The sequence below is a fragment of the Octodon degus genome, unplaced genomic scaffold (genome assembly GCF_000260255.1).
Source record: "Octodon degus isolate 3935 unplaced genomic scaffold, OctDeg1.0 scaffold00409, whole genome shotgun sequence".
Taxonomy (NCBI): Eukaryota; Metazoa; Chordata; class Mammalia; order Rodentia; family Octodontidae; genus Octodon; species Octodon degus.
The window spans coordinates 302,425-315,650 of NW_004524985.1; the positions used below are offsets into that span (position 1 = coordinate 302,425).

A 13,226-nucleotide genomic window follows, 5' to 3' on the forward strand; every position below is an offset into this window, starting at 1 on the left:
TTGCTGTTCTTTATTTTCCACTATCACAGGGTATGTTCTGAAAAAGCATATTGATAATTAATCTATGTTTTCATCCTTACATATATGTCTGAAATTCTGAGAGTTGGGTCTCTTACATTTAGTTAGGAATTACCCCAAATATGGTGTGTCTGTAACTAGTAAAGGCAACCTTAAATGTCCCTTGGTTTGTTTGAAAATTTACAAGATTCCCAAAGATTAGTCAATCTGTAACCTGAAAGAGTGCTAGAGCATTCATCGGATTCCTAGTCCGGTACAAACCATCTGCCTGTTTTAATGGCACTTATTTCTAGAGGAGCTGTTCCTCGCTCGCTCGCTTGTCCATTCATCCGTTCCCTCCCATTCGTGAATTCCTTCCTGTGCCCTGCTGTAAGCCGGCAGCAACCGAGCTGTGAGCAGGGCAGATGCAGGGCTGTCTTCCAGCACAGCCGGCTCCGCAGATATTTGCCGTGGAAGATACGTCCCTGTATTCAAGGCCTTCTCTCTCTAAAGATTTACAGTACTAGAAAAGAAATTTCTTCTGTGGTGGTGTTGAGGATGGTGAACTTGGTGTAGAGAAGTTGGGAGGAGAGTTGGCAGAAGGTGAAAAGAGGGGTCTCCATTCCTCTTGTGCCAATCGCAGGTCCTATAACAAAGTTCAGGGCATAGACGGAGCTGTAGATGCCACCAGCTCTGCCATCCCCTACAGTGTAAGCCAAACATCCCTGGACAGGGGAAGCCTAAAGATTACGTCATGGGGCTGATAAAACAGATTCAGATTTTAGGAATTTCAACCAATCACCTGATAGTATGTGCCTGGTTCTTTAGCTAATGTAAAATAATATTTTGTCTTAAAAATAGTGTGCTTTTTTTTGGGAATTGAACTCAGGACTTTGTACTTGCCAGGCAGGTGCTGTGCCGCTGGGCTATATCCATGGCCCTCTCTTACAAAATAGTAAGAGACCCATCTCTCAGAATTTCAGACATATATGTAAGGATGTTTGTTTGTTTGTTCGTTTTGTGGAACCAGGGGTTGAACTCAGGCCCTTGCGCTTGCCAGGGAAGCACTTACTCCCCTGAGCCATCTCCCCGGCACACGGCAATGATCTTGATGTGAACTCTTCCTGATATTTTATGAAGTATCAATTGGGTGAAAATAGTAATTCAATATGGATATTTCAAAGAAAAAAACAGTATTTATAACTTTTTTATTGAGACTCAAAAAAATTCTGACTCACTTTTTTTAAAAAATGCATTTCTTCTTTTTCTTTTTCCATTTCTGAGTATTGTATCCAGGGTCTTATATGTAGGAGACAAACATTTTAACCCTGAGCTACACCCTCAGCCTAAGTTTCTTCTTATTTTCCCCCTACTTTATTGAAATATAGTTGACAATTAAAAATAGTGTATATATATATATTGTACAAGTTGATGACTTGATACACATGTGAAATATTTGCTATCATCAAGGTAATTAGCTGGGTGTGGTGGCACATGCCTGTAATCCCAGCACTGAGGAGACTGAGGCAAGAGGATTGTTGTAAGTTTAATAAGATGACAGAGTGAGCTCAAGGCTAGCCTGAGCTGCACAGCAAAACCCTGTCTCAAAGAGAGAGAGCAAGAAATCAGGCTAGTTTTCTGCCTCTTGGTCTCTGTCACCTCTCCCTCCCTTTACCCCTCCTCTCTCCGGTACTGAGATTGACCCCACGACCACCCGTGCTGTACCACTGAGCCACACCGCAGCCAACCTGTCCGTCTTATAAGCCGGGTTCAGGTTTTTGGGAGATGAAAACCCATGGACTTCACTATCGGGAAGCACATCCAATGAACATAATAGAAGTATAAGTGAGCGAAAACTAGTGTCTGAATATTGTGTTAGATATCATAAAACCTCTGAGTATAACCTTTTATTCTTACTGATTTCTGATCCTAACTCCAGACTGATACTTAAAATGCTAACAGTTCATCACACCAATGTAAACCTGTCAACGGTTGGACTCAAGGCCTTAGATCTCCTCCTCGCTTCAGGTAATACACGTATAGGTAATGTGACTCAGTGAAAATATTTAAAATCTATTAAATGTTTTAATTTTATTAGAATCACAGCATAATGTGAACTAAGTATCAGTGAGTTACAATAAGTTTTTTGTTTCTGTCTTATCTCTTGTCTGTATACATTATATCTCAAAATTCTTGTCCAATATCTTGTTATTATTATTATTATTATTATTATTATTATTGAGACAGGGTCCTTCCATATAATTCATGTTGGCCTTGAACTCATGGTGATCGTCCTGCCTCTGCTTCCTCAGTGCTGCAAATTACAGGCATGTACAACCACACCTGACCAATATCTTGGTTTTAAAGATTATCTTCTCTATATTATTGCCAAATCTTTATTCCTAGCCCCAGCTTTGCTCCTGAAATGTGGTCCCATACTTCCTTTCCCACTAGCTTGATGACCAGCCATGCCTTTGCCATTATTAGGTCTTTCTCCATTCACATCTTTGGTATTAAATATATGTTCCAGGGTATGCTGTAATACAAATATTTAAAAAGTAGATATCATTACTTCCTGACTGCTTGCTGGATGTCAGAATTCACAAAGCTGCACATACTTTTTAATATCTAATCCTCCGACCTCCTTTGAGATGTGCATCATAATTTCAGGTTTCAAAGGAGAAGTAATGATGCGGAGAGCAGTTGCTTTAGGGCCGGGTCCGCTGCAGGTGTCGGCTTCTTTCCCTGGGCAATCTTCTGCCTGGAAGATAAAGGACCTCAATAAAGAATACTGCTGGGGTGTCCAGGCTGTGGCCATGTTGTGGTGGCCTCTTGAGGTCCCACAGTTCTGAGAAGCAAGATTCTACTCCTTGGGGACCTCACTGGGAAGGGCCGGGAGGAATCTGTCCATGTAAAGGGCCGGGTTTTGAGTCAAGAGAGCTTTGTGTGTGGAGCTGCAGAGCCTGGGAGGTCTCAGAAGAGGCTAGGCATGTAGCAGGGACTTGGATGTCCTCGTTGGCTCTGTGAAGGAAGAGTGTAGGAGAGAAGGACGAAAGAAGGTGAAGACCAGTGTGGGAAAGAAGAGGGGCAAGGCTGGGCCATACCTGACCTTGACCTCAGCCTTCCATTAAAATAATATTCCCTGCTAACCATTTTAACTATGGTTTGTGACTGGGGGGGCTTTGTCTTCTCTGCCTCCTCCACTTCCTTCTCTTTTTGTCTGCCCTGTTTGGCAATGGGCAAGAAGATAAGGATTTATGAACCTGAAAAGAATCTCACGATGCTAGAAAATATAAAAGTCACAAACATGCAGACAGGAGATTTGACCTGTGTTCTGAAAATGAATTAATTTTTCCCTCATTACATTACAATGTTTGGACCATTAGGAAAGTTTTACATGGATTTTAAAGAGGCAGATTTGTGAATCACCTTTATTGTCTGGTTATTGAATAATTGATCTAACAGTTACTGGGCACATACAGCTGTCCTGGGTGTTGGAGGAGTCCAAGGCAGATGAAGCACCGTTCTCCCACTCTTGCAGTTCCTACCAGCTTGAGGAGGAAATGGTCAGGGCAGGGAGCAGTTTGCCTGAGGCACATGGCTAGTTACAGTACTGGTTTTGCTGCTTGGTGTAACTTTTTGCAATGATAAAAATGTTCAGTATCTGGATCACCCAATACCATACTTTATAGGTATGTGTAGCTTATGAAGATTTGAATTATGAAAACCTTAATTTTAATTTTGTTTAATTTTAATGAAGTTAAATTTGAGTTTGGACACGTAATTAGTGATTGCTTTGGTGGACGCACAGGCACCTCGATGGACTGAAGAATTTAGAGGAATAATAATTGAAATTTAATAAGAAAAGGACTGTAATAGAGATAGGAAGAGTGGCACCATTGGGAAGCTATACAGGAATTAAGAGCGTGGACGTGGCCTGCCTACACTTTCATCCAGCTCTGCCTCCAAGTGGTTGTTAACCAAGTTCACCTTTCAGTCTGTGATTGCTGAATTGGGGTTGCACGCAGCTCACAGGATGTGGTCACTACTAAATGTGGCTAGTGGGCTGCTTCCACCCACAACTGCCACAGTTGTGCTCTAAGGGCATGTACAACTCCCATTGCTGTTCCAGCACTTTCATTTTTTTTTTCTTTTTACAGAATAGGCATTGTTTCTCCAATTATGGCAGAAATTTGTTAGGTAAAGTTGCATATATACATCTGGTAATCTTAGCAACAAATTTGAGGGTAACAATATATAATAAAACAGCCATTGTTAGTTTTCTATTCTTGTTTTGAAATTCCATACCATTTTTACTGTTTTATGTGCCTTTTTTATTATTGTCTTTGTTCTTGTTATTTTGTTTTGTTTTGTTTTTCTCTTTAAAATCAAAAGAGAAAGAAAAGAAAAAAGTAAAGGGCAAGTGGAAAGGGCTGTTTGAAAAAGTTTGGTGGTGTCTTACTTTTTTCTTGTTGGAACAAAATATCCAACACCCAAAGTTTGTAGTTCGTGGAGGTTTCAGTCCATAACCTGCTGGCTCCAAGGCAGGGTGGCATGACACAGAGGCAACAGTGCCCAGTGGCCGAAGACAGCAAAAGCAGCAAGAGCAAAAGGGAGAACAGCCTTTTTCCCTCCCTTATATTGTATGCAGGCCATCTGCCCATGAGCTCCAAGGACCCTGGTCCCCGCTGAGTCACTTATTAAGCTTCTCAACTTCTCAGTTCTTAAGTTGGCGCAGTGTATCAGTCATTACAGGTGGTGAGCAAGGAGTTGAGCACATTTGGAGTTGAAACAAGCATGGAAGGGTGTGGGTTGCGGAGGTCCATGTGGCCACTTTGTGAAGGATTGTGTTGATCACACTAAGGGGAAAGAGAGGGCCTCGGGAGATGGCAGCCAGGACATTACAGAGTCCCGTTTGTCTTTCAGAAGTAGAATGAGGGGAATAAACTGGGTGGGTAGAGGTATGTGCAAAGCAGAGAAATTAAGGCACTTGGTTGTCAGCATTGTAGGTGAGCTATGTTAGGCTTCTGAACATCATAGGCATGAAAGGGTCTTGTTATAAAAGGTGTTTTTGAGATACTAGGAGATGACTCTTGGAGGCTTGGTAATGAGTTGATTTGTTGGCTAAGCTGGGATGACAGAAGGAAGGCAACTTGGTAATTACTTTCTGAGAAACTGTTAGATGCTGATGTCACTCATGAAGACTGAGCTAAGAAGTAGTCTGGAGTGGGGACCCCATGTACTAGTCAGAGGGCAATGTTTGCCATATGGGTAGAGATTTGTTTCAGGAGGGTAGGCCAAGAAGTGTAGGTTTTATGTGTCCTGACAATCAAAATAACAATAAACTGAGTGAGGAAATTCCCTCACTTAGAAGGACCCTTAGAGTTTGACAGGGCTAGCGTTTGGGAAATTAAGTGGCCTACCAAAAATCAAAGCACACAAATGATTCATGGCCACTGTGTAAATGTCACTGCTCCGACTGGTGTAGCAGCTACGTGCTGAGGACATTTTCTTCTCTTCTTAATAGGAAAAATCACGCTGCTGATACTGCATGAAGACAGTGATATTTTCTTGTTAATTTTTGATGCCATGAACATGTTTTCAAGCAATGATGAAGTCCAGAAACTGGGATGCAAAGCTTTACATGTGCTGTTTGAAACTGGTACTAAACATCTGTCAAATTTTTATTTTGACAAATTTATAGTCATGGGACATGTGGGACATAATTATGATAAGAAAGAGGTATCTAAAATCATACTATTGGTTAATGAGTGAGAGCTGTCTGTCAAGGGTAAATAATGAAATTCATTTAACTGAAGTTCAGAAATCTTGCTTGTTCCTATGGAGTGAATTTCACTCATAGGCCATAAATCTTGCCATTGCAGTAGCATTTCTTTCATTGCTTTGCACAAGATTCAGTTTGAAAAGCGGATTGTGTGGGTGTCAAGAAAGAAAAATAAAACTGTGAAGCCAAGCATAGGTTAAGTGTGGGTTTATGGTTTTCAGACATCGCTGGAGATTTTTAGAAATGCCAGAGGCTCTGTATGAAGAAACAGGAGGTTGACAAAATTTCCCTTCGGAAAAAGACTTCTGCGTATGTCACAGCATTGCCCTAAGATTGATAATAGTGATTACTATGTTATTTTAGAGTTGGTTGGAATCTCTATTCAGTCCTCCAACCGGCTTGAGGAGGAAATGGGTCAGAGGAGTGAGTGGTTTGCCTGAGGGCCCGAGGTTAGTGACAGTACTGGTTTTGGGAGTCCCTTTTGCATCATTCCGAGAAGAACTGTGTCAGAGCTCGGAATCAGCACGGCTTATGCAGGCTCTGTTTTCAATATTTGTTTACCCTTCTAATTCCTGGTAGCTCCAGAAATGAGAGAGACTATCTGCTAGGGTTTAACACCCTGCATGATTCCGAAAGGAATATACAGCAGAGAAAAATGGATGGGAAAGTGGATAAAGGAAACTAAGAAAGTTAAGTCAAGCTTGCAATTTTTTTTTAAACTTTTTGTATATTTGCAAGGAGATGGGCCAGAAACTTGGCTGTTTGAAAACAGATAAATGTTAGTTATAAAGGTTTTTTTTTTGAATAAAAGTAAACTCAGAAGAAGCAATCTGACTTGTGGGAGAGCTGAGAAAATCCTCCCGGGGTTTCCCTAGATGAGACAATAAGCACATTTTGTGAGGAGTACACGTGTATGTCAGTGAAAATGAATCTGAATAGCCAGAACATCGTGTCCCTGGGGCCCAGCCCCATGGTGAAGGCGCTTAGCAGCAAAGATAGCTTACTACTGTGAGCAGGGGACAGAAGAACTTTGTGTCTTCCAAGACTTTTCTGGAAATGTTGTATCTTGCAACCGAGCATTTGATAAGATTTGGGCAGGATGAAGTTTGAGGTCTGCTGTCAGGAAGGGCCTGTAGTCCTCAGAGATGCCGCTGAGGGGCACATTCTTGTTCGTGAAGAAGAGCATGGCTGCTGTTCCCGGCCTGTGCTGCCCCTCCAGGACCTATGGAGACGGACCAGGGCAGGGCACAAAGGAGGACCTTAATCCAGGTGTGGAGCTGCCTGCTGTCATCCTGCACTCTAGGGGGCAACAGCAGGAGGGCCACCAGTTTGAGCCCAGCCTGGGCGACTCAGCAATACAGAGATTTTGTTCAAAAAAATAAAAAGTAAGGGGGTCGGGGAGATGGCTCAGTAGGATAAGCTCTTGACTGGCAAACGCAAGGATCTGAGTTCAATCCCCGGTTCTGCAAAAAAAAGTAAAAAAAGCTGAGGTGGAGCTCAGCTTCACAGCTGAGGGCGTGGACATCATGGGTTGGATCCCCAGTATCAACAAGATGGAACCCCCAAAATCTAGTAGAAAGATTATCAATGTGGAGATGTGGAGAGTATTAGACTATTAATGTAAAGAGGGAAAAAAATGTAAAGAGGAAAATTTTCTGGTTTTTCTAGGAGACTCACTAATACTAAGTTTAATTTTTACAATGTTAGTTAATAAAATTAATGTTCAAAATTGAAAATATGCTGTGGAAACTACTATGAAATGAAATAGTTCTATAGTTTCTCTTGTTAATTAGAAGAATCTAACCAACTTCACATTACATTATATGGACACATTAGTATAAAATTTATAAAATTAATCTGGATCACAAAGAATGCTGCATTTTGTAACATTTTGGTTGGCACCATTTTCAAGCTAAGTAAACCAGACTTTTTATACACATTTTTGAGGTTCTCATGCAATGAAATTCCAAATGAAACTCACTGACTTGATCAAAAAACTTTAATTATGAAAATTAGTCGTGATGATTTTTTTTTCCTCTGAGAGAAAGCCATTAAGGCAGTGTTTCCAAGTCTAATTACTTGTCATTAGCCAAAGTTCACGACTTTTACTTTTATTTGGTCGTGCTGCCCTGCGGGTCTACCATTAGCCCCTTTCTCTTAAATATTATGAAATTTTTATTTCCAGCAGGCCCTGTGTATTGGCACTGACTAGTTTTCTCTGGGAAATCATTATGTTTTTTCTGCGAATGTGTGGTAACTGGCATCTCTGAACTTCAAAATATAATATAATTAATATGAGGAAAAAATGAAATTGCTTTCAAACTAATAGCTTGTTTACCTAATGTGGAAATCTTAGGAAGGGCTTTTTGCAAAACCTTGTTTTTATCTGAGTAGATTGCATTTGCTGTGTCTCATGCAACTATCATGAATCTACTTTTGAATAAGTTTTACATAATTTTTAAAATTTACACAATGTCTTTTCTTTCATTTTCTTTTTAGTTTCTGAGGAACAACTGACCGAATTTGTTGAGAACAAAGATTATATGATACTGCTAAATGCACTAAACAATTTTAAAGCTGAAGAGGAAATTGTGCTTCATGTACTGCACTGTTTGCATTCCCTAGCAGCCTCCTGTGAGTAGCCTGTGTGCATGATTTCTTCTTGCTTGTGAAAAATTACAATATGTCTCCTTTCTTTTAATGTATGTGGTACAGGGTCTCACTACGCAGCTCGGACTCGTAGTGATCCTCCTGTTTACAGCCTCCCCAGTGCTGGGATTACAGGCGTGTGCCACCATGCCCAGACTCGTGGCCAGCTCAGCACACTCGAGGGCAGGAGCCAGCACTGAATGTGGTGCCGGGGACCACACACTGGTCCCCGTGTTTGCCTAAGCAGATGCTTAGTCTGCTTAGCTGTCTCACTGGTCCTTATATCTCTTTTCTGAACATGTTTTGAAAACATTTTTTAGACTTGCAGATGGCAAATTCATTCGTCAATTTAATTATATTTATTGGGTCTGTTTTGGGACTCTGGACTTGTTTGCTGCGGAATCAAGAGTGGAAAATCTGAGCCTGTTCCTAGCCTTTTTGGGGGTTCTTGGCATGGGGGGGGCGGTTCAGGTAAATACCTGATAGGTTGGAGTGCGTTGAAGGCAAGTGATGCCCAGAGGAGCTAGAGTTAGGAGAATAGAGAGGCAGCAAGAGCCCGTGGCAGAGGCCTGAGTGATGGGAGAACTTCGCGTATGGGGATGCGTGAGATGAAAGGAAATGAATGTGTGCAGTGTGTCCATGCGTGTGCAAAGCTGCTGGAGCGAGAGAGAAGTGTGTGCAACAGCGTAGACGCACACGCGTGCCTCTATGCGCTCACCTTCCCAGCATCTGCATTTGTTTCACTGATGTGGGCAGCAGGAGGGCTTGGTAAGCATCCATGGCCGAGGCTAAGGAGGCAGTGAGCTCACGAAAGGCCTGGAAAGTCTCACGGAAGAGCCTGATCTTCTTGGATTCTCGGCAAGCACCTTAGCGACACTTTGAAATCTAGCCATTCTTTTTTCACATATACAAACAAATCAGAAAAAACCGCTCCCATTCTGGTTTTGAAGTGCACAGTGATGCTTCATAGTTCACGTATTCCCTGTGTGGATTTGTACAAGATACATGCACGCATCTGACTGGCCATGCTTTTGTCCTCGGACACCGTGAGTTGTTTTCAGGATTAAGTGAGTGAGATCATAGGAAAGCGCACCTGGTGTAGACCGAGTGTGCTGAAATCATTCCCAGCCCGAGGACTCAAGATGCTGACATGCGTGGCCTATGTTTATGTTCATTTAGCTTCAGATGTGGGAATCAGCACAGCTTTCTGAAGATTCAGGGCTTCGCTGCAGCAGACTCAAAAACCAGACGCCCTTGTGAAAGAACGTCTTGGTGTTGTTTATGAAAGTGTGAGGTTTTCTCATCCGCAGGAAATTAAGCTCTCGAATGTGGCTGAGGTTGAATAATAACAGTGACCTTACTGCTGTGCTTCAAGTCACCGCTGCCCACGCGCTGAACATGTTCTTCGCTGTCCTCTTCCTGGGTTGTATTTTATTCACTATTTACCTATTTTAGGCCAGCTGCTTTTGGAATTCATTGTTTTCCACCCACATCAGACATAACTCCAGTTAAAATGTGTTGATTCATAATACGAAGGTCACAGAAGCTGCAGTTCAAGATGAAGAAATCCAGTTTTAGACGCTGACTCTACATTGCAGGCACACATTTCTTTTTCTTTTTCTTTTTCTTTTTTTTTTCTTGGCGCATTTCAGTCAGTGCAAATCCTGCCTCACTTCTGCAGCAAAGCAGATGATTGTGTTGTAAAATACAATTTAAACATTAAAAAATATTTTTGAGAAAATGGTTAGTTTCAGCTCTGCTAGGAAAAAAAGAAGTAAAGAGATTTTCTTTTTTAGAGATGTAATTTCTTTGTGTAGGTTCACAGCTCACTCTTTACTGAGCTGTCCCAGTGGATTGTTTTCTTCTCTTCTGCTTCACTTACGTATATTTTAATGCTGTAATTCCCTTCTCCCTCCCCAGTGCCTCCTGCATCTCTCCAGACGCCTGCAGGAAGCTCGAATTTCCTGCCTCCTACTCGGGATGTTCTTTTGGGATGGAGGAAATAGATCTGAGCTGATTTTAGCAGTTCCCTTATGTGACGTAGTTTTGACTTTCCTTGGGGTGTGAAGAAAAGAACCAATACAAAAGCCATTACACAACAGCCTCTTAGGAAGAAAATTTCTTCTTTATCATAGAATTTTAAGCCAACAAACAGGATTAAAGAAACGTTTCCTTAATGCCAAAGATGAGTTCCACATTCCATCGTGTTAGCAACAGACAGCATAGCGTTTTCATAGCTGTTTGATGGAACGTGTTATTTAAGTTCAGAAATGTAGACATTCTGCTGCTATATGTTAACAATCTATATAAGATATGTTTTAGGCACATTTGAAAGAAGGAAATTCTTGCCCTATCATAATTGTGATTTCTTTCCATTTAGGCAATAATGTTGAAGTCCTCATGAGTGGCAACGTCAGATGTTACAATATTGTTGTGGAAGCGATGAAAACATTCCCTGTCAATGAAAAAATTCAAGAAGTGAGCTGCTGCTTGCTGCACAAGCTTACGCTGGGTGAGTTCTGGCCTACGTATTGTCACCGTCTGCACAGCGTGAGTCCCTGCAGCACGTGTGCATTGCCCGGTGATGAATAGGCAGGTAGAGTACCGAGGTGGGTTGGCGGGGGTCGCTTTAAAGCGGTGAACTATTCTGTCACACACAGATGGGCTTTTGAAAGGAGTAGTAGCGATAGATCTGTGGACTGTAAGAGACGTCTTAATCTTACTTTTTGGGGAAGAAGTGGTTCTAAAGGAGTGTCTTATTTTTAGATCTGCACTTAAAATGTAATTGTGTAACAGCTGATACCTAAAAAAGAACAAGTGTAATTTATGTAGAAAGTGTGAAGCAGAAACCAAAGAATTTGGCACCTAACTTTAGCATTGGTGTGCGGCCAGGGCTGGAAAGGCTCCTTCCTGTCCTTGTTTATGAAGGCGAACACTCTCCATCCTGGTGATTTATGAAGCTTTCCCATTTTAAATATACTTTCACTATCTTTTCCTGTTTCCTTAAAATTGTTCATGTGTGATTATTTTTCTGTGTGTAAATCACCAAAAAGAAATCATATTCTATGTTGTCTTCTGTAGTTTTAAGACATGGGCTGCGTTTATAAGTATCGTAAGTATTTTTGCATATAGTTATGTGTAATAATCTATTACATAGATATGCCACAATTTATTTATGATTTTTCTATATATGCACATTTGAATTCTTTATTTTATGCTACTGTACTCTCTTGCTATGTGAATCCAAGACTGAGTAGTTTTTCACATGTTTCATTGCTTTTGGTGCTTTCTACTTTGTGAAAGTAGAAAGCACCAAAGTTGTATCCATTTTCAATAGGACGGTCTTATAAAAATTGATTCTGGGTAAGAATATTTTGGTTTTTGGAGAACCTCTCTGGCTTTATAACCTGTCCTTTCACCATCTTTATGGCAATTTTTGTAATATAGCTAAATTTAATTGCTTTGTGATTGATTTTTGTGGGTATACATTTTGTTAATAAAACCTTTTGCTAAGGTAGTAAATATATTCTATATTTCCCCCAATAGCTTTTCTCATTAGAGTACTAAAGTATTATAATTTAGTTTTTTGGTAAAGAACTTAACCTCCCTTTTTTCTTGTTTTAATATGGCTAGTTACTATCATAACAGGATGTAATATAATATATGTTCTCCCATTTCCAAGTAGTGTGGGATACTAACTATATATGCGTGTTTCTGTTGATTAATTGATTTGTCCAAATCAATATCGTTCTGTTTTAGTCATGGTGGAAATGGGTCAGGTCCTGTTCTGGTAGAACATCTTGGCTTTTTGATGGGCCTTTATTATTCCATATGAATTTTAGAATTTACTTGTCCAATTTAACACTGCAATAGGATATTGACTAGAAACGTACCATCACACAGATCACTGTGAGAATAAATGACATTTTTACATTATGATTATTCCATTAAAGTCTCATACATCATTTTCAGTTATTTTTGGATATTTAGCTTTTGTTATTATTATAAATGATATCTCTTTTTTAAAATTAGAATTTTGAACTATAATTGCATGAAGAAGTAGAAGTGATTTGAGTTTTTTCTTTCCTCTTAGTATGGCCTGTATTTCATTTTCTGTCATCATGCATGACCCAGAATTACTAGTACAGAGCTGAAGAGAAACAGTAGCTAATATATACATATATTGAAATATCACATTACCCCAGAGATACATATAATTTTTATGCTTCAGTTAAAAATAAATTTAAATTAAAAAATTCTAAACAACATTGACAACAAAGCATTCTTTTTTCCAACATGGTAGCTACTTACTATTTGATCTTTCTGCTTGTTTGAGACAGGGCTACGTAGTTCAGGCTGGTCTTGAACTCACTCGATCCTCAGGGGTAGGCCAGCACAGCCAGCACTATTTTATATTTGTCAAATAGGACTTTAACACATGTTTTTGTGAAGGACACAGTTGTACCAACTGGATGATACCTGAGAACATTTTCACAAAGCCCAGAAGGTGATTTGCTAAGCTAGCTATTAGGACAGCATGCCTAATGTCCACTCGCCTGTTTTCCACGGTCTCGTTCCAGCTTGCACGTATTAAATTAAAAATGCAAATTCACCTTAATTCTTTGAAATGAGTGAGAGGAGGCCAAGTGTGGTGGTGCACATCTATAGTCCTTGAACTAGGAGGCTGAGGCAGGAGGATCTTGACTTCCCGACCAACCTGGGCGACGTGGTGACTTAGTTACTTTTCTCTCATTGCTGAGACAAAGTACCCTATAGCCAAAGTTAAGGGAGGAAA

The 13,226-nt window shown here is 40.5% G+C and overlaps 1 protein-coding gene across 1 annotated transcript in view; it reads left to right on the forward strand.

The window, feature by feature from the left end:
• Positions 1-13,226, forward strand: part of Lrrk2 (leucine rich repeat kinase 2) — a 155,425-nt gene that overhangs the window by 6,434 nt on the left and 135,765 nt on the right. The window contains exons 4-7 of the mRNA XM_023708602.1: positions 1,937-2,025; positions 5,525-5,659; positions 8,282-8,416; positions 10,812-10,943. Of these exons, the coding sequence (XP_023564370.1) occupies positions 1,937-2,025; positions 5,525-5,659; positions 8,282-8,416; positions 10,812-10,943 (491 nt within the window). The remainder of the gene's footprint in view (positions 1-1,936; positions 2,026-5,524; positions 5,660-8,281; positions 8,417-10,811; positions 10,944-13,226) is intronic.